Below are 20,809 nucleotides of genomic sequence, written 5' to 3' on the forward strand. Positions count from 1 at the left end.
AGGATTTGATAAATCTCCCCCACTATGCGCAGGGGATGCTGGGACATACAACGTGCACTCAGCTACCACGGACTACATTTCCCAGCTGTCCCTGCTCAGTCCATGATGTAACTGCAGGTGCGCCGCTCCAGGACTCCATTTCCCGGCATGCTCCATGTCTTTACACTAATACACACGTGTCCCCCTATAACTGCACAGGGTGTACTATGGAGGTGACCGCTTCACATTTATAAGTTCCTATAATTCAGAGTAAGGCAGGGCGCTCACTTTCCCCGGGGTGATGACTTCCTCCCGGTAGACGTCCAGTGACTTCCGCTCCTGCGCACTTCCTGTGAGGATCCCGGTGAGGCCCGGACATGGACGTGCTGGAGGGACTGTTCGGTAGCGATGCAGAGTCCGACAATGAGCAGAAAAGGAACGGTAAGTATGGCGGTATGTGCTCTGTTGTGTGGACGAGGAGGGCTCTATACACCACAGTGCTGTGAGCGGGCATGGAGCGGACTCCTGGCACAGGATGGGCAATGCCAGGGGCACCCGGAGAGTGTCAGCTCAGGAGCAGTGCTGGGGCACCACATTATCACTCTTCATATAATGGGATGTTATAGGCAGGAAATGAGGGGAAATACAGTAATGGAGAAAAGAAAACACCTCAGTCCTTAAGCACCCTTGCCACACACACCCTGGTCCATAAGCACCCTTGCCAGTTCTTCACCCCCCAAACCCCACCCCCCTTGGGGTTCATCAGCGCCTCCATTCCATACCCCCCCACCTTGGTCCATCGGTGCCACTGCTCTTAATTGTTCAATTGTCCCTAAAATAACATTTTAATTAGAGATTCTTAGTGTAAAGAATCACACCATTTTGAAACCTTGCGTGTTAATAACTTCAGAACAAATTATTGGTCGGGGGCTAAGTTTTTGCATTTATTTGTAAAATGATAGATATGTCCACGCATTGCAATGCATATCTCCAATTAGAGCTACTTTGACGTCATTTAATGCTGATGGTAATGTGACCTGCTATCATTTCCACTTTTTAGAAGACTCGGACTCTGGATCTGGCTCTGACTCCGAACCAAGGAACGCCGCCGGCTCAGTGAGCAATGCCTCTGCTAGTGACAGTGATCGGGAGGAGGATGATGATGGACATGCTGCTTTAAAACCCAGCAACAGGGAACTGTTTGGAGATGACAGTGAGGATGAAGCTGGGTCCCAACACAGTGGGAGCTACAACCGCTCAGAGAGGTCTGATAATCAGTCTGAAGGGAACGCCCACTCCGATCAGGAAGACAATGACCAGTCAGACGCTGAACAGCACAGTGGCTCTGAAAACTTTCAGGATGAAGATGATGATAGAGGACACAGATCAGACCGTAGCAGCCACCACTCTGATGCCGAAGGGTCAGAAAAAGAGGCCCATTCTGAAGATGAAAAATGGGGCAGGGAGGATAAAAGTGACCAGTCTGATGATGAGGAGAAAATTCAGAACTCAGATGATGAAGCACAACATTCAGATGATGAGAGGAATATGAGATCAGATGAAGAGATGCACAGGCAGTCAGAGGGAGAAGACAATGACCACCATCAGTCTGATGAGGATCGCCGGCATCATTCAGATGACGATGACAATGAGCAAAGACATTCTGACGATGACAGACAGCATTCAGATGGAGAAGAACAGGACCAGCAACGATCTGATGACGATGAGCCAAAGCTTCAACATTCAGAGGACGAACAGGAGCGACAGCGGTCAGATGACGAACAGGAGCGACAGCGGTCAGATGATGAGCGACAGCGGTCAGATGACGAACAGGAGCGACAGCGGTCAGATGATGAGCGACAGCGGTCAGATGACGAACAGGAGCGACAGCGGTCAGATGATGAGCAGCAGCATTCTGACGATGACGACCAAGAGCGCCGCTATTCAGACGATGAGCAAAGACAACATTCAGATGATGAACCGGAGAGCCATCGCTCTGATGATGAGCCGCAGCATTCGGATGGTGAAGAGCAAGAACGCAGATCAGGTCTGTGACCCCTTTTTTTTATTTTTATTTTAAATATTTTATATTTATATATTCCTGCAACACCAACATACTGAGAACTGTATAATCTGGAAACTTTTGGGTACTTTGAAATCCATATATCGGTTTATTGTTAATTCTAACTTCTTGTGTCTCTCAGTATCCGCAAAAGGCAGTGACAGTGAAGAGGAGATCGTGCGCCAGAGGCCGAAAAAGAAGAAAAGGCAGTCGGACTCTGAGATGGATAGCGATGGGGAAACACCCAAAGGTATGGTGCCCTTGTATAAGTCTATAACTTTTTTATTTCTTTACATTGATATTGTTTTTGATTCATTTACTTTCATCAGTTATCCAATACAGTGATCCCTCAACTTACAATGGCTTCAACATACAATGGTCTTTTCTGGACCATTGTAAGTTGAAACCAGACTCAACATACAATACTACAGACAGACCAGATCTGTGAAACGTGTCAATGAACCGACCACTGGTAAAACCCCTGTATTACTGAAGTGTATGCACTAACTGGTGTCTGGTAGCGCCCCCTACAGTACAGGGAGGTATTACATGTTCTGTACTACTCTTTTGGGCCAGGATTAGCTGTTCCTTTGGACACCAGGTGAGGGCGGCTCCATGTTACTTTATTAGGACACTGGGTGTACTGTACAGGACCCTGAAGAAGATCCTGTCCTCTACATTGACCAGTGCTTCTCAAGCAGGGTGCCCCCAGCTGTTTCAAAACTACAACTCCCAGCATGCCCGGACAGCCTTTGGCTGTCCGGGCATGCTGGGAGTTGTAGTTTTGCAACAGCTGGAGGCTCCCTGCTTGGGAAACACTGACATAGACAGTGATTACAGCTCCCAGCAGCAGACTTGTTTTATCTATATTAGTTATCTACTTATTTTTCTTTCATTCTCACTCCTATTTTTGGATGACATTTTGGTGCCTTTAGAACCAATTACCAGGTTTCCATAGATTCATGTTCTCAACATTCAATGGTCGACCCAGAACCAAGTAATATTGTAACTTGAGGGACCACTGTGTAAGGGAACAACATTAGCAGTTATTCCTTTAATGTATTCGATCCTTTAGCAGGGTAGACAGTCTTTCAATAAAAAGTGACTTTCTTGTCAGGCTGTCACCAGACTTTGGGCGGTTTGTATAATGGCTTGTGAACTTTGTCGTATTAGTTCTATAAGCAGCAGCCTGTAGTCTGTGAATTGGATTTCGGCGCTTTCCTCATTTGAAGTGAATTCATCGTCCTTTGTGTATACAATCTGTAAGGCTGCATTAAAATGTATGCAATGACCTCTACTGTCCTAGAGTTATTTTAACATTGAGCTATCACCTATGAACAAAATAACTGCTGACTAGCTGATCACAAGATTGGAGGTCCGTGTCCCTTTAGTAAACAGCAGCACGCATGCTCAGATATTGCTTCATTGACTCTTTATAGGACTTATGAACATAGCAGAGTACAGCGCTCAGCTATGTTCAGAAGTCCCATAAAGAGTAAATGTAGCTGAGCATGTAAATCTTATCTATAGATAAGAAATTTTAACCCCTTACCTCTTTGGTGATTTTTTTCATTTTTGCACTTTTTTCCTCCTCACCTTCTAAAAATCAGAACACTTTCAATTTTTCACGTAAAAATCCATATGAGGGCTTATTCTTTGCACCAACAATTTTACTTTGTAATACCATTAATAATTTCATTACAAAATCTACAGGGAAACCTGAAAAAAAATTTGTGGGGCAAAATTGAAGAGAAAAAGCCATTTTGTAAATTTTTGCAGCTTCCGTTTCTACACAGTGCAGTTTCCGGTAAAAATTGCACCTTATATTTATTCTGTAGGGCCATACAGTCGCAAGGATACCCAATTTAGATAGGTTTGATTTTATTTTACTACAAAAAAAAAAAAATTTATAACTACATGCAGAAAAATGTATACGTTGAAAAATGTCCTCTTCTGACCCCTATAACTTTTTTTTTTTTTTTTTCTGTAAAAGGGGCGGTATGAGGGCTTGCGCCATGATCTGAAGTTTTTATTGGTACCATTTTTGTTTTGATTGGACTTCTTAATCTTTTTATACATTTTTATTTTTATGGTATAAAAAGTTACCAAAAATATGCTATTTTGGGCTTAGAATTTTTTTTACATGTACGCCATTGACTGTGCAGTTTAATTAACTATATATTTTTATAGTTCGTACATTTACGCTTATGGCGATACCACATATGTATGTTTACAGTTTTTTTTATGGGAAAAGCGTTGTGATTCTGACTTTTATTAGGGAAGGGGTAAAATCACATTTTATTAACACTTTATTTTTTATTGCAATGTTATAGCCCCATAGGGAACTATAGCATTGCACACACTGATTTCCTACACTGATCACTGCCATGCAATAGCATAGCATTGATCAGTGTTATCGCCTCACAACTTCTCCTGCCTGGATCTCAGGCACGGAGCAGTCATTCGGCGATTGGACAGCGAGGAGGCAGGTAGGGATCCTCCTCGCGTCCTGCAAGCTGTTTGGGATGCCGCAATTTCGCCACGGCGGTCTCGAACAGCACCACTGAGCTAACCGGCAATGTTTACTTTCATTTTAGATGCGGCGATCAAGTTTGATTGCCTAGTCTAAAGGGTTAATGCCGGACATCAGCCATGGGTCCTGGTTGCCTATAGCAACAGGGACCCACTGGGGTTAAATCTTGTCCATATATCCAATCTATTCCATTTTCTTGTCTTGCTTGACATTTCATAACAATTTCTTTCTATAGCGGGGAAGAAAGGTGCTTCTGACTTGTTTGGAGATGCAGATGATATTTCTTCAGACAGTGATGGTGGAGAGAAGCCTCCAACGCCAGGCCAACCAATGGTATGTATCCATAGACATAGACTGCCAGGCTAACTCATCCATAGAGCCTCTTGTTCTTATAGAATCTAGACAGCGGGTATAATCTTCTAACATGCATGCTTTTCTACGTCCGCCCTCAAGCTGCTCGTACACAGGGGTGCTGGCCAAGAATCCTATTGGATGATGGCTCTTTCCCCTGACCTCTATGGAAACATACACACTTTTTTCCACAGGTCTTAAATGTTTGTTTGCTTGGGCAGAGTGGGACTAGCTGCTTCAAGGCACTTATCTGACACCTCAAAGGATTGACCGCATTGAAATCTGAGGTTGGGGGCCAGTCAGGAGTCCTTCATACACATTTGATTCTTGACTTGTCCCATTGTATATGTAAACTTTTGCAGAGAGAAAGTCGCAGACCAGAGCAGAAGACCCGTGGAAGTAGGTGAAGGGACCTCTGTCTGCCGTTCTGGACAATCTGATCGCCCGCAGGGCTGCCGCAACAATCCGATAATCCATTTTAGTGACTGCAATGCTGCAGATGCCGTGATCTCTATTGATCACGGCATCTGAGGGGTTAATGGCGGACATCCGTGCAATCATCCGTGCAATCGTGCTTTCAGCAGCCGGGACCTATAGGATGTAAATGTATGTCCTGGTGCGTTAAGTACCAGCTCACCAGGACGTACATTTACGTCCGGCGTCGTTAAGGGGTTAAAAAAGGAATACAAAGTGATCTCACATGTATATTTCCCGCCACAAATATTTTTATTGGTTGCATCATGTTTTATGGTAAAATTAAAGGTATCGTTAAAAAAATACAATTGGTTGTGCAAATAACAAGTCCGCATGTGGGTTTATAGATACGAAAAACAAGAGAAAAAATAAAACCCAACAATGAAAATAGGCTGTGCCCTCAAGGCCAAAATGGTCTGTGTCCTTTTAAAAAGGTATGCAACATCTTTTTCCCCATCCAAAGGGGACCCCCGTAATCTCCGTGCCAGCAGAGGCGGCGTTAGGAACGCGAAAGCTTATAGATTCCGCGTTTGAAACGTCACATCACGCCACCTCCATTCATGTCAATTGGAGGAGGTGTGACGGCTATGATGTAGTTGTCGCGTCTCTTCCCATAGAAATGGATGGGGCGTGGCGGCCGCATTGACAATCATCAGGCACGGAGCAGAGTTAGGGGATAAGATGTTTGTGACGGAATACCCCTTTAAGGCATAATTTGGGATCAGCAGATGAGAAATTGAGTGATAGGAGGAGAAAAAAAAAAAAGTGTGTGTGTGTGTGTGTATATATAATATATATATATATATATATATATATATATATGTGTGTCCATAAGACGCAGGTCCATGAATTGTTGTGTAAACATGTGCACATGATTATATTTATGTAATTAAAGATCAAATTACAAGAAAGCAAAAAATGTTATAAATCTTTAGGTGTGGACATAATATTCATTGTATTGTTTGGTATCTATATGTAATATTTTACTGACTTCCTGACTCTTTTATACTGCAGGATGACGATGGGATGGACCACGATCGTCCAGAGGAGGAACCTGTTCCTGAGACTAGAATAGAAGTTGAGATTCCTAAAGTGAACACAGACCTTGGAAATGACTTGTATTTTGTGAAGCTTCCCAACTTTCTTAGTGTTGAGCCCAGGTAAGGTCCTATGATAACTCGGAAGTGCTGTATTCAGATTATAATCGATCACCTCAATCCTTGAACCCAGTGAAGCTCTCCATTTACATATTTTTACATACCCTAATCCATTCCCACATCATAGATGTATACCCAATCCACAGCACAAGTGATACATGTATACTTGCTGAAATTACTGAAATCAGGATCCTAAAAACATAACTTTGCTCCTTTTAAAGTCTAAGTGACTGACAAACTGCTGTCACATATAGGTGACCACTATTCCGTTGACACTCCTCCTTGCAGCACTCATATTGAAGGAGGAACCCCATTCCTTTAGTAATTTGGGTTCCCAGTAGTTGGGTGCCACCAATCATGAATGTATTACCTATTCAGTAAAGTCCTTTAAAACAGGATCTGCTTTTCAAGAGGCGCTTTTTCTATACTGACTCACAAACAGGGGGTCCCGAGCAGAGGACTCCCTCTCTGTGGCACTATGCATATGGACCGGGATTGTCCTTATGAGACACCCTGATGACTCCTTATCCAGACTACATGAAAGTGATGACAGGTTCCCTTTTACTCAGAGCCCCTGTAAACAGCAGCTCTTGCTCATGGCAGCTGTGGACCCCAGCTATAAGCTCCTAGCCAAGTAGAAAATGGTTAAATAAGGCACACAGCTTCCTTTTAGTAGTATTAATATTCCTATTATATAAATATTTATTCAGTACAAGTGGAGAAAGGGTATCTACAATAAAAAGTCTCGATATTTAAAGGGGTTATCCAGGAAAAAACTTTTTTTTCTCTATCGGCTCCATTGGGGGACACAGACCTTGACCTTGGGTATATGCTGCTGTCTCTAGGAGGCTTGACACTATGGTAATCAAAGTCGGCTCCTCCCAGCAGGATATGCCCGCCTCCAGGCCACTGAGCAATTCAGTTTTTGCTTAGTGTCTTAAGGAGGTGGACACTGGTCTGGTGTTCTCCAGACCAGGTCTCATATTTTTTATTTTCTTATGTTTAGGGAATGTGTTAGTTCTTTATTCCTTTTTTTATTTCTGTTTTCAGGTGGGGACTCAGGAACGCAATGTTCACTGTTTCCCCATTGCGAGAGGTGGCAGGCATCTTGGATATACTGTTAACCCCCTCTTGCCAACAGTCAGCGCTTGGGGTTGTACCTCATGGGTCCGGGTCCCCCTACCTCCCTGTTCGCCTCGCTATGAGCTTGGCTTGCCGCAGGTAAAAATGCTGACTGAAGACTACAGTCTGAAGACTTCTTTAGGCAAGTTCTTCAGCATGAGGTGAGTATTTTTTATTTCCCTAGGTCTTGAAACAGCTGGAGACCCCTGTTTTTGGCCCTATCCTGCAGAAGCTGGGGCTGGCCTTGAGTTATCTTATTGTTCCCTGCAGGGGGATTGTTTTTTATTATTGGGGGAGCAGTGGCTACACAGTACACAGTAAGGGGGCACTTTATTGAGGCGTGTGTTTTATTGTAGACGCGCCGCAGGCTTCTCCCTGCGGGTGGGTGCGCTTTTTACTTTCGCTTTTGGCAGCCGCGGCTGCCGACGGTACTTCGCCCGCTCTGTCCCCGGGCGCACAGAGCTCACTGCAGGCGGCGTGTGTGCTCGGGAATCAGAGCGGGTACCATTACTGAGGAATCCCGCTGTATCCTTCGGCGGCTCGGCGGACGTTAGCTCCGCCCACCTGGCCGCATAAGCACCTCAGTAGCGCAAAATGGCCACCAATCAGCGCTGTGCGCGCGTTGGGGCCATGCAGGGGCCAATCACAAAGCTCCTTGCCCTGACCCAGCCTCTTCCTCCTACTGGCCGGCGTCTTTTCTCTCTCCCCTCAGCATGGTGCGGAGTTCTTCTCACAGCAGCTGCCTTGGGACACAGACTTGGGTGAGACTGTTCATTTTTTTTGTCATGTCCGTGCCCAGAACTGTTTCTCCCTCTAAGCAGATATCGGGAATATTAGTTACCCATTACGCTTGTAAAAACTGTTCTGCTGAACCCACTTGTTCTGCCTGCTCCACTGCTCCCCCAGACCCCCCTGCTATTTCTAACCCAGGTGCCCCTTCAGACCCGGTGGGTTTGGCCGCCCTTCCAGCCTGCGTTTCCTCCCTCTCCCAGTCTATATCCGACTTGGCACAGGTCTCCCGTTCTGTGGTGACTGCCTTGGAGAGGTCTACCCTTCGCCGGCCCTCTAGAAGGTCCCGTTCCCCTTCTCCCTACGCTTCGCATAAGCATAATAGGGGTGTCTCCTCTGACTCATCCCCGGAGTCTCCTGGTAGACACAGGCGTTCCTCTCACAGTTCTCGCCCGACTGCTTCTTCAGGCCACACGCGTCACTCTTCCAGAGGACGTTCCCGTGGTCACCGCTCTGGCTCTCCTGAACCACGTATGAGGTTGCAGTCTCCCTCTTCCAGGGACGCCTCCACTTGTTCACACACTCCTGAAGATCTGGCTCAGTGGACACAGTGAACTCATTGGTTATGGCCATAAGAGACACCTTTAACCTAGAGGACACAGCTCCAGAAGTATCCTTTCATCATGCCCGATTGGCACCCAAAGTGTTCAGCTCTCATGCTGAATTTGAGGCCATTCTAGAATCTGCCTGGAAGCACCCTGAGAAGAAGTTTCAGGGACTGAAGAAAGTCCAAGCGCGATATCCTTTCTCCAAGGACCTTGTCTCCAAAATTACTTCCTCTCAGTCGGTGGATCCTCAGTTTTCCCACCTCTCTAAAGCTACTACTTTGCCGCTGGCGGATGCAGCTGCCTTCAAGGATCCTGAAGACATAAAGGTTGAGTCGTTAGCGAAGTATGCCTTCGCCTCCACCTGGGTGTCTAAGGCCCTCTCGGTTTGGCATTCCCAACTCCGTCAGGGCATTCTTTCAGGTTCTCCTCCTGAAGAACTGTCTGCTCTAGCCCTCCAATGTTCCAAAGCTGGAGATTTCCTTTGTTCTGCTTCCTTGCACTCAGCTCACTGCTCTGCCTTTGCCACTGGCAATCTAGTGGCCCTCCGCCATTCCATTTGGCTTAAAACTTGGAACGCGGATGCTGCATCTAAGAAGTCTCTCACCGAGGTTCCTTTTACTGGTTTCCGACTTTTTGGCAAGCGCCTGGATGAGATTATCTCTGAGGCGACAGGGGGCAAGAGCTCTTTATTACCTCAAGACAAGTCTAGCACTTCTTTCCGCAGGAAGTCTTCTTCTTTCTTTCGGACGTCTGGCCCTTCTAAAGGGTCCAGCCAGGCGTCTCCTCGGGACAAGAAGGTCCCCTTTTTCAAGGCGCGTCCCTCGTGGAAGTCGGACACCAACCGTTTTGCGGCCAAATCGGGCAACCGCAAACCCACTTCTGCATGAAGGGACGCCCCCACCCGCAGCTCTTTCTCGGGTGGGAGGTCGCCTCTTGCTTTTTCGAGACATTTGGACCACGCATATTCAGGACTCCTGGGTCAGGGACGTGGTATCCAACGGATACTGGATAGAATTTGCCTCCCTTCCGAGGGATCATTTTTTTCCAGTCCCGTGCTCCCCGATCTCCCTCGCTTGCGAGGGGATTTCGGGAGGCTCTTCAGTCCCTTCTCGTCCAGGGTGTCATTGTCACAGTTCCTTCAAGGGAACGCTTTTGGCGTTTTTATGCCAATCTTTTCGCGGTTCCCAAGAAAAACTGTTCTGTGCGGCCAATCCTGGATCTCAAACGTCTCAACCAACATCTTCTTATCCGCCATTTCCGAATGGAATCTCTCCATTCGGTGGTGGCATCTATGGATCAAGGGGAGTTTCTTTCCTCGGTGGACATCAAGGATGCCTACCTCCACGTTCCAATTTTTCACGGACACCAGCGGTACCTCCGCTTTGCGGTTCAGGAAGGTCATTATCAATTTGTGGCTCTCCCCTTCGGTCTGGCCACAGCGCCACGAGTCTTTACCAAGGTTCTGGCGCCTGTGGTAGCTCTGTTACGGTCAAGAGGGGTCTCAGTGATACCCTACTTGGACGACCTCCTCATCAAAGCCCCCACCAGAGCCCAGGCTCTAGAGAATGTGAGCCTCACTCTTCAGACCTTATGTTGCTTCGGGGGTATGGTCAACTGAGACAAGTTCTCTCCCCCACCCAGTCTCTGGTCTTCTTGGGGCTTCAGTTCGACTCTGCCTCAGCTCAGATTTGCCTTCTGCCGGACAAACGTCTGGCCCTCTTGTCGGGAGTCCGCTCCCTCCGGATACCATCCCCGGTCACCATCCGTACTTGCATGAAAGTCTTGGGTCGGATGGTGAAGCACTCAGACGGATCCCTCCAAGGAACAGCCCAGGATAAAGGCAGCGCACTGGACTACAATGGTAAAATGGTTTATTTACCCGGCATGCAACGCCTTTCGCTGGATAACCAGCTTCATCAGTTGCCTGATGAAGCTGGTTATCCTGCGAAACGCGTTGCATGCCGGGTAAATAAACCATTTTACCTTTGAAGTCCTGTGCGCTGCCTTTATCCTGGGCTGTTCCTTGGAGGGATCCGTCTGAGTGCTTCGCCTGTGTATCCAGGAGCAGCTGCCGTTCTTCGCCCGTTGTAGGGTCACCTCACGCTTTTACCATAGTTGTACTTGGTCGCAGTACAACTATACTTGGTGAGCAATTCCACTTGTTTGTTCATCTTCTTTTTACATTACGTTATCACACTAGGAGCGCTCTCCTTGTTTGTATATTGGGTTGGATGGTGGCAGCCATGGAGGCCGTACCCTTTGCCCAGTTTCATTACTTTTCTTCAGCTGGCGATTCTTGCATGATGGGACAGGTCCCCTCTCTCTCTCGATCGCAAGATTGCTCTCCCTCTCCGGACCCGTCGGTCTCTGCGCTGGTGGCTCCGCTCCCCCCCCTTCTTCAGGGGCGTTCATTCCTCCCCCTCCACTGGCAGGTGGTCACGACGGACGCCAGCCTGTCGGGCTGGGGGGGGTGTTTTCAGGGATCAGACGATTCAAGGCCTCTGGCCTCCCCAAGAAGCCCTTCCTTCCATAAACTTCCTGGAATGCTTTGTCTGAAGCATTGGGAGTGCCTGCTTCAGGGCTACCCTGTCCGTGTCCAGTCGGACAATGCCACGGCTGTGGCGTACATCAATCGGCAGGGCGGCACTCGCAGCTCAGCTGCCATATCAGAGGTGTCAAAGATCCTTCTCTGGGCGGAACAAGTAGTTCCAGCCATTTCGGCGATACACATTCTGGGAGTGCTCAACTGGGAAGCGGATTTCCTCAGTCCGGTCCTCAGCCGACCCCGGAGAGTGGTCTCTTCTTCCGGAGGTGCTCGCGCAGATCTGCGACCTCTGGGGGTCCCCAGACGTGGACCTCTTCGCATCTCGACACAACCGAAAGATTCCGACGTTTGTGTCAAAGTTCAGGGATCCCCTGGCTCTAGCCGTGGATACCCTAGTAATTCCGTGGTCGGGCTTCGTACTGCCCTACCTGTTCCCTCCTCTCCTCCTCCTTCCCAGGGTTCTGAGGAAGCTCAAGGCGGAAGGAGTCCCCGGCATTCTGGTGGCTTCAGACTGGCCTTGAAGGGCATGGTACACCGACGTGGTCTGGCTTCTGAACGACGTTCCATTCCGTCTTCCACTTTGTCCAGACCTACTGTCACAGGGTCCCCTTTGCCACCCCAATTTACAGTCGCTGCATTTGACGGCGTTGTGGTTGAGACCGTGGTTCTAAGGGCCCGCGGATTCTCTTCCCAGGAAATTCGCACCATGGTCAGGGCTTGCAAGCCCTCCTCTGCAAAAATGTATCACCGTACCTGGCGGGCTTACTTTCGTTGGTGCGAAGCTCAGACCTTTTCTCCAGTTACCTTTTCCGTTCCCAGTCTTCTCTCCCTTCTGTAGTCTGGTTTGGAACAAGGGCTGGCTCTCAGTTCCATTAAGGGTCAGGTTTCCGCCCTTTCCATTCTCTTTCAGTGTCCTCTGGCTTCCAATTCGCATGTCCGGACCTTCCTTCAGGGTGTGGCACATGCTGCCCCCCCCTTTACCGGTCCCCTTCTCCCCCTTGGGACTTGAACTTAGTTCTAGGCGCTCTTCAGGACGCACCCTTTGAGCCTCTTAGGGAGGTTCCCCTTCGCCTACTATCCTGGAAAGTTGCTTTTCTTATAGCGATTACTTCCATTAGGAGAGTATCTGAACTGGCAGCTCTTTCCTGCCATCCTCCTATCTTGATAATTCATCAGGGCAAGGTTGTTTTCTGGCCAGATCCGTCCTTCTTACCCAAGGTGTTTTTGGCCTTTCATCTTAACGAGGACATCGTCCTTCCGTCCTTTTGTCCCGTTCCTTCTCATCCCAGGGAGAGCCTGCTCCACAAATTGGATGTGGTACATGCTGTTCGGACTTATCTTTCTGTCACCTCTTCCTTTTGTCAGTGAGATTCTTTTTTTCGTCCTTACGGAAGGTTGTCGGAAGGGACAGTCTGCTTCCAAGGCCACCATTTCTAGGTGGATACGATGTGCTATTTCGGAAGCTTACCGCTGCAAGGGGAAGATCCCACCCTTCAGCGTTTTGGCTCATTCCACCCGCTCTGTGGGAGCATCCTGGGCTCTCTGAAACAAGGCCTCGGCCTTGCAGATCTGTAAAGCGGCCACCTGGTCATCTTTGCACACTTTTCGAGATTCTACCAGGTTCACACCTTCGCATCGGCTGATGCTATTCTGGGCCGTAAAGTGTTGTAGGCGGCGGTGGTACAGCTGACTGCCTGACCGGTTTTCCCTGCCCACCCAAGGGACGGCTTTGGTACGTCCCAGAGTCTGTGTCCCCCCCCCCCCCCCCAATGGAGCCGATAGAGAAAAGGAGATTTTTTTAGATTTACCGTAATCCATTGGGGGACACAGCTCCCGCCCTTTTCTGGGGTTCCTTTTCTGTAATCTGTCCGAGGGAGTGTTCAGTTATTTTTTTCTTCTGGTTCTCGGACAATTCATTTTTTTTTTTTCTTGGACCTGTCGGTCTCCTCCTATTGCTCTGAGACTAAACTGAATTGCTCAGTGGCCTGGAGGCCGACTTTTTGGTTACCATAGTGTCAAGCCTCCTAGAGACAGCAGCATATACCCAGAGTCTGTGTCCCCCAACGGATCCTTCGAGAAAGAGATTTTACGGTAAGTCTAAAAAAATCTCCTTTTTTGTTTATATATCAACTGGCTCCAGAATGTTACAGTTTTGTAAATTACTTCTATTAAAAAATCTTAATCATTTCAGTACTTATGAGCTGCTGAAGTTGAGTTGTTCTTTTCTGTCTAAGTGCTCTGTGATGACACCTGTCTCGGGAACTGTCCAGAGTAGAAGCAAATCCCCATAGCAAACCTCTTCTACTCTGCGCAGTTCCCGAGACAAGCAGAGATGTCAGCAGAGAGCACTGTTGACAGACAGAAAAGAACAACTCAACTTCAGCAGCTGATTATTGGAAGGATTAAGATTTTTTTAATAGAAGTAATTTACAAATCTGTTTGACTTTCTGTAGGCAGAACGTTTTTTCTTGGAATACACCTTTTTAACAATGTATCAGTATCTTCTTTTAATTGGTAAAAATATATAGAACTCATTTTCCCTTTAACCTGTTAATGACCCGTGACGTGCATGCACATTATGGGTATAAAAATGTATGGAGTAGAGTCTTCTCCATACTTGGTCAGTATCAGTAACCGACATTTGATATAGTTCCGATGTCAGTCATTTTTTTTTTTTTTTTCCCCCAAGAATCATTTTTGCGTTTAAACAATACAAACAATCCGGGCATACCCGGAGTAAACAGTAGAAAGTGGTGAACCACCATTAACAAAAAGCAAACAAGTGTATTCCGTCAGATAAAAACAATGATAATAACATCTGTAAAGTCCGCAAGCTGTGTAAGGTAAGTTTACTTAATACAAGCATACAGCAAGAAATAGATACAACACCAATGGATATGATAGTAATAAATTAACGTTTTGTAAAATTCAGTGGGGTTTCGATGTTTCGGCAACATTCTCAGATCAGGGAAGAGTGAATGAATGAGAAGCAAGGGGTAGCGAGGAAGTAAAGGGAGAGGGGGGGAAATGAGGTGCAAGGAAAGAGGTGACTAGGGGAAGAAGTGAAGGGAGGGGGAGTAGATATAAGGGTCAAGGAATGTGAGTGTCTTTAGAAGACATCCACTGGGACCAAGTTTTCTCAAACTTAAGGTAAGTAGAGTTACCTAGTGAAATGATTTTTTTTCATATGAGCATGTGAGATTGAGGTATGCTATGACATCCTGTATGGATGGAATCTTAGCTGACTTCCACACTCTGGTTAAAAGTGTCTTAGCAGTGGCACACATTATACACACGACCCCTAAAATCCTGATGATATTGGTCTATGCCCAACAGTAGCAATACCTGTTGCGGAGACCAGTCATTGTAGTCGGGTATAATTTCTTGGGCTAGGGTCCTACAATCTCTCCAATAATCCTGTGTTAGTGGGCAAGACCATAGAATGTGGAATAGAGTACCTCTGTCACCACATAATCTATGTGGGTAGTAAATTTCAAATATTTCTGAGATGTCTGGAATGCGGACATCCACTCCTCATCCATAAAGGTAAGGTTTAAATCTGATTCCCAGCTTCTCAGTGTATGGAACTTGTGGAAATAAGCAGTGTGCATTAGAACATTATATAGTGTTTTCAAGCCCCTTCTACCCCTAGATACATGAATGAAGGTGACCGGGTCTCTGCATAGGGGTGATGGTGTCATAGAGTTTACTAAGTGCCAAAGTTGGAGATATTTAAAAAAAATCGGAGTTAGGGAGCTCGTATAATTCACGCAATTGGGAAAATGATTGGAGTGTATTGCCGTCCATCAAGTCGCCCACTGTAGTTATCCCTCTGTCTGTCCAGTGTCTGAAATCTGTGTCAGGAAGTAAAGCACGTATGAAGGTGAAGGACAAAGCTTGTTTCAGGCAGGAAATATTGGATTGTGCCAGTTTGTGAAAGTCGACCCAGGCAGCTAACGAGGCTGACACCACAGGGCCCAGATCAGTGGGTGTTTGCACGTGCCAGAATGGAGTGAGGAGCAGATCTGGTAAGGAAAAGGGTTGTCATGTGACGCTCCAGGTGACCCCATGGAGTGGATTCATCGAGGACTAACCATCCTGATGGGGTGGACAAGTAGTAGTAGAGCAGGTCCGGTAAGGCTAGTCCATCTAGGCGACCTTCTCTCGACAAGATGGAGCGTGCTATGCGAGGTTTCCCCTGAGCCCATATGAATGTTGTGAGCATTGAGTGTGCTTGTTGGAAAAATTCTGAGGGTAGGTGAATTGGCAGTGAACAAAACAGGTACAGGAATTTTGGTAGGAGTAGCATTTTAAAAGTCGCTATGCGGCCTGTCCAGGAGATGTCATGTTGGGTAAGTCGAGTAATTTCTGTTTGGATTGTGGAAAAGAGGGGAAGGTAATTCAATCTGTATAGGTCTGCGGGGGACCGGGCAAGGGTGATACCTAAGTATTTAATGCCCAATGTTTGCCAGTCAAAAGCCAGTGTGTCCTTAAAATTCTTCAATAACTGGGTGGGGAGATTTATGGGAAGGACCTGGGTTTTGGACGAATTGAGGTGGTAATAAGAGAGAGTGCCGAATTTATCGATTAGGGACATGACTGCTGGCAGGGAACATTCAGGGCAGGTGAGGAGCGCATCATCTGCATAGAGGGATATTTTATGGGAGCATCCTCCGATTTCCATCCGTTATCTGAGGGTCTTCTCTAATTGCTTGGGCTAGGGGTTCCATGGCTAAAATGAATATTAAGGGAGGCAGGGGACACCCCTGACGAGTACCGTTCGTGAGGGTGTATTCCGGGGAAAGGGCACCATTGACAGGCTTTGGCTAAGGGATTGTTGTACAGGGCTGTTATAGCAGTAAGTATAGGGCCACCAAACCCCAATTTATTTAGTACCGAGAAGGCGAACTCCCACCTGAGGCGTTCGAACGCCTTCTCGGTGTCCAGAGCCAGGGCTAGGACTGGCAGCTTGCGGGCCACTGCTAAGTGTACAATGCCTAGCGCACGCCTAGTGTTGTAGTAGGCTTGTCTGCGTGGGACAGCCTGCTTGGTCTGCGGCTACAAGAGAGGGTAATAAAGGGGATAGTCTATTGGCGATAATTTTCCAAATATTTTTATGTCGATATTTAGAAGGGAAATTGGGCGGAAGTTTTGGGGATGGTCGGGGGGTTTAACAGGTTTGGGTATGGTCACAATGAGAGCCTGCATATTTTTGCTGGGGAAGGTGCCTGATTCAAGGACATGTTGAAAAAACCTACAAAGGTGCGTTGGTAAGGTGGTGTGAAAGTTTTTATAGTAGTGGTTAGCAAAGCCGTCTGGACCTGGGGCCTTATCTGTAGGGAGTTGTTTAATAACTTGAGCAATCTCCTGTGGCGTGATGGGATTATTAACAGTGGAGACCTGTTGGGGGGGGGGGGGGGGGGGGGCGAGAAGTATGGAAGACAAGAAGTTGTCGATCATATCTAGTATATTAGGGGGAGTCGGGATAGTCTCTCAAATTATAGAGGCCTGTGTAATAATTGCGGAACCCGTGGGCAATTTCAGAGGGTGTGTATACTTTGGTGTTAGTATGAGGGTGTAAGAGGTGTGGGATCCTAGATTTAGTATATTCAGTCGAGCCACTAAAAATTTACCTGCTTTGTTGCTGGACGCTCTATGGCAGGGGGTGAGACAGCTGTCTTGCCCCCTGCCACAGACTTGCATTGGGGGGCGGAGCGTGACGTCACGATACTCCGTCCCCGTGATCGGCAGTCATCAGACCCGAAGCTATGTTCGCTCTGGGGCCTGATGAGAGCGGGGTGCTGCGTGCGAGATCGCGGGGGTCGCCATCGGCGGGACCCCGCGCGATCAGGCAACTTATCCCCTATCCTTTAGGGGATAAGTTGTCAGCACGGTAGTACCCCTTTAAGGCTTTGTGGTCATAATAAAACAAAGATTTCGGGATTTTTAAAATATAGATTAGAAAAAAACCTCAAATGTTTAAATATATTTAACTTAGCTTTATTTAGGGTCTATTCACATGTACAGGATCCTGCGCATATTTGATGGCCAGGATTTGATGCACATGATTTTATGCTGTGTTCAGTCATTTTAGTTTACATTGAAATCTGATGCATAAAATCTTGCGCTTCAAATCTCTGCAGTATACTGTACATGTGAATATACTCTTTTTAATCAACTGGTGCCAGAAAGTTAAACAGATTTGTAAATTACTTCTATTAAGAAAAATCTTTATCCTTCCAGTACTTATTAGCGGCTGTATATTACAGAGAAAGTTCCTTTCTTTTTGGATTTCTTTTTTTTTTAATCTGTCCAGTGCTCTCTGCTGGCACCTCTGTCCATATTAGGACAGTTCCTGATATGGACAGAGGTGTCAGCAGAGAGCACCGTGGACAGAAAAAAAAAAGAAATCCAAAATGAAAAGAACTTTGTCTGTTGTATATAACAGCTAATACGTACTGGAAGGATAAAGAAGTAATTTGCAGATCTGTTTAACTTTCTGCCACCAGTTGATTAAAAGTTTTCCACCGGAGTACCCCTTTAAGCATTAGACAATCTTCTAATGGCACATTCCTATTAACCCCCCCCCCCTTGATAGTGCAGATACATATTATACCATGACTAATAGTGTAGTTATTTGTCTTTAGACCCTTTGATCCACAATATTATGAGGATGAATTTGAAGATGAAGAAATGTTGGATGAAGAAGGAAGAACTAGGCTAAAACTAAAGGTATTTATTTTTTATTTTTTTATAATTCATTTGGATTTTATTTAAGTTTGATGTTTATTCCAAAGGTAAAATGAAACACAAGTAAATATGAATAATTGAAAAAACACTTAACACCTTGGCACTATGGAAAAATAAAAGTAATCATGTGCCCCACAGCAGCTATACCAGTCTAATGGGTCCCTGTATGACCATTAATAGTGGGATAAAACACAAAGCTATGGCTGGCAGCAGCGCTAATTGGGGTCTTGTTGATTAGTCAGTAAACGGGTCTATATGTGTGTATGAGAGCACAGGTGATATCTGTGCACGCCCATACACCTGGATACTACTAGTGCTTTAGTATCCATGTCTATGGGCACACATATAGACCTGTTTACTGACTAATCAACAAAACCCCAATTAGCGCTGCTGCCAGCCATAGCTTTTTGTTTCATCCCAAATATTACTAATTGATGATAGAACAAGTAAGAATATAAAGGATAGGTTTCTGGTGAGTAGTCTGCATCTGCACAGAAACTATGTAGGCATGAGCATGGTGTTGGTTAAAGCCACGGGTGTTGCTGGTGAGTGCACGTTTTATGTTAGTGATTATGTATGATTCTGTTAATGGGATGGGGAATTGAATAATCACTTTCCAGGTCTGATGGGTGTAATATTTCAGACTATTGCTTAATTTTCTTTTGTCTTTTAGTATACACTAGGGATCGACCGATATCGTTTTTTTTTCGGGCCGATACCGATAATCGGTGGAGGTTAAGGGCGATAGCCGATAACTTATACCGATATTCCGGTATAAGTTATCGGCTATTTATCCCCCCTCGACACCGCTGCAGGTGGCTTTTGTGGTGCCATAGGCCGCCGCCGCCACCACCCGCTTCTCTCCCCTACCTGTCAGGGTGGTCCGGGCCATCCATCCTTCCTTCCTGTTGTGTCCGGCGGCATTCCGGGTGGAAGATGAACCGGTCCGTGCTGTCCTTCTTCTCCGGGGTCCTCTTCTCCACTCCAGGCAGGCTACGGCCTAGTACGCTGCATAGACGCCGCCGCAGTGACGCCAATGCGCAGCGACGCACCTGATGTCACGTCGTCTATGCGGCGTACTAGGCCGGAGCCTGCCCGGAGTGGAGAAGACGACCCCCAGAGAAGGACAGCCCGTACCGGTGCACCCTCCACCCGGAATGCCGCCGTACACTACAGGAAGGAAGGATGGATGGCCCGGACCACCCCCATTACGGGTAAGTTTATTTATTTATTTTTTATTGACTCGGAGGGTGGGGGAGGGGCCCGACCGGTATAGCGGTATGGGCAAAAATCCATACCGATATACCGCCCAGCACTACGGTGGGGGGTGCGATGCGGTGGGTCGGGGGGGGGGGCGGTCGCGGTGCAGCAGGTCGGGGGGGGGCGGTTGCGGGGCGGTTAAGGGGGGGGGGGCATTATCGGCAATGTAATTGCAGATACTGATAATGCCCAAAATCGTGATTATCGGCCGATAATATTGGCCATACCGATAATCGGTCGATCCCTAGTATACACCATTATTTTCCCCAAATTTGGGACAAAATGCTTTTGAGACTTGAGGGGTATATCCCAGTTGACAAACCATAAGGCCCTGAGAACCTTATTAATCTCTCTACCTTCTGCATTTTCTCAGTTTCTCCACCATCATTGTAAGGAAGCATTTTTATGGTTCTGACTCATGCATGTGTTTTCTTTATTCTGCAAATAGGTAGAAAATACCATCAGATGGCGAACCCGCAGGGACGAAGAAGGGAATGATATCAGGGAGAGTAATGCGCGTATTGTCAAGTGGTCTGATGGCAGGTAAGTGTCAAGCTTATAAATTTATTTTTATTTTTATTTTTTTCCTTCATCTACTTTCAATTTTTACTTGTATTTAACATAATGTCTGTCATTTGTCCTGCAGTATGTCCTTACACTTGGGTAATGAAGTATTTGATGTGTACAAAGCTCCTTTACAAGGGGACCACAACCATCTCTTTATCAGACAAGGAACAGGTTTACAAGGTCAGGCTGTATTCAAGACCAAGCTGACATTCAGGTAAGGGGTTAATATTTTTATTTTTTACCCTTTTTTTTTGTGTTTAGTATTGACAGCAGCAGTATATAGTTCTTACTTGGCATTGTATGGCTGTACTGTTTATAGAATGTCATACTCATAAAGTCCTATGGATCATCAGACATAAGCTGACAGACACAAGGGTGATAATCATTTATTTTAATAACTTCATATTTGTGCTCTCTGGTATTGGGTATGGCATCTGGTATTGCTATTTAGAGATACACAACACCAGGAGCACCATGTTTAGTTAAAAACTCTGGTATCGTATATTGGTATGTAGATATTTTTTCTTCTTGTTTTGTATCAAACAGAAAAATCACCATGTCTTGCTCCATTTCTTGGTGTAAAGTATACAGCTTTTCTTCACTAGAGTTGTCCTCAGCACCAGATACATATGGCACCCAGTGGTACATTGTATGTCCATAGTACAGACCCAG

The 20,809-nt window shown here is 46.4% G+C and overlaps 1 protein-coding gene across 1 annotated transcript in view; it reads left to right on the forward strand.

Annotated features, from left to right (window-relative positions):
* The first annotated feature begins 212 nt into the window (after window positions 1-212).
* LEO1 (LEO1 homolog, Paf1/RNA polymerase II complex component) overlaps window positions 213-20,809 on the forward strand; it is a 29,775-nt gene continuing 9,178 nt past the window's right edge. The window contains exons 1-8 of the mRNA XM_056572313.1: window positions 213-420; window positions 1,040-2,026; window positions 2,184-2,291; window positions 4,810-4,907; window positions 6,414-6,559; window positions 18,208-18,292; window positions 20,019-20,113; window positions 20,217-20,351. Coding sequence (XP_056428288.1) covers window positions 357-420; window positions 1,040-2,026; window positions 2,184-2,291; window positions 4,810-4,907; window positions 6,414-6,559; window positions 18,208-18,292; window positions 20,019-20,113; window positions 20,217-20,351 — 1,718 coding nt within the window. The 5' untranslated portion in view covers window positions 213-356. The remainder of the gene's footprint in view (window positions 421-1,039; window positions 2,027-2,183; window positions 2,292-4,809; window positions 4,908-6,413; window positions 6,560-18,207; window positions 18,293-20,018; window positions 20,114-20,216; window positions 20,352-20,809) is intronic.

The sequence above is a fragment of the Hyla sarda genome, chromosome 4 (assembly GCF_029499605.1).
Source record: "Hyla sarda isolate aHylSar1 chromosome 4, aHylSar1.hap1, whole genome shotgun sequence".
NCBI classification, from domain to species: Eukaryota; Metazoa; Chordata; class Amphibia; order Anura; family Hylidae; genus Hyla; species Hyla sarda.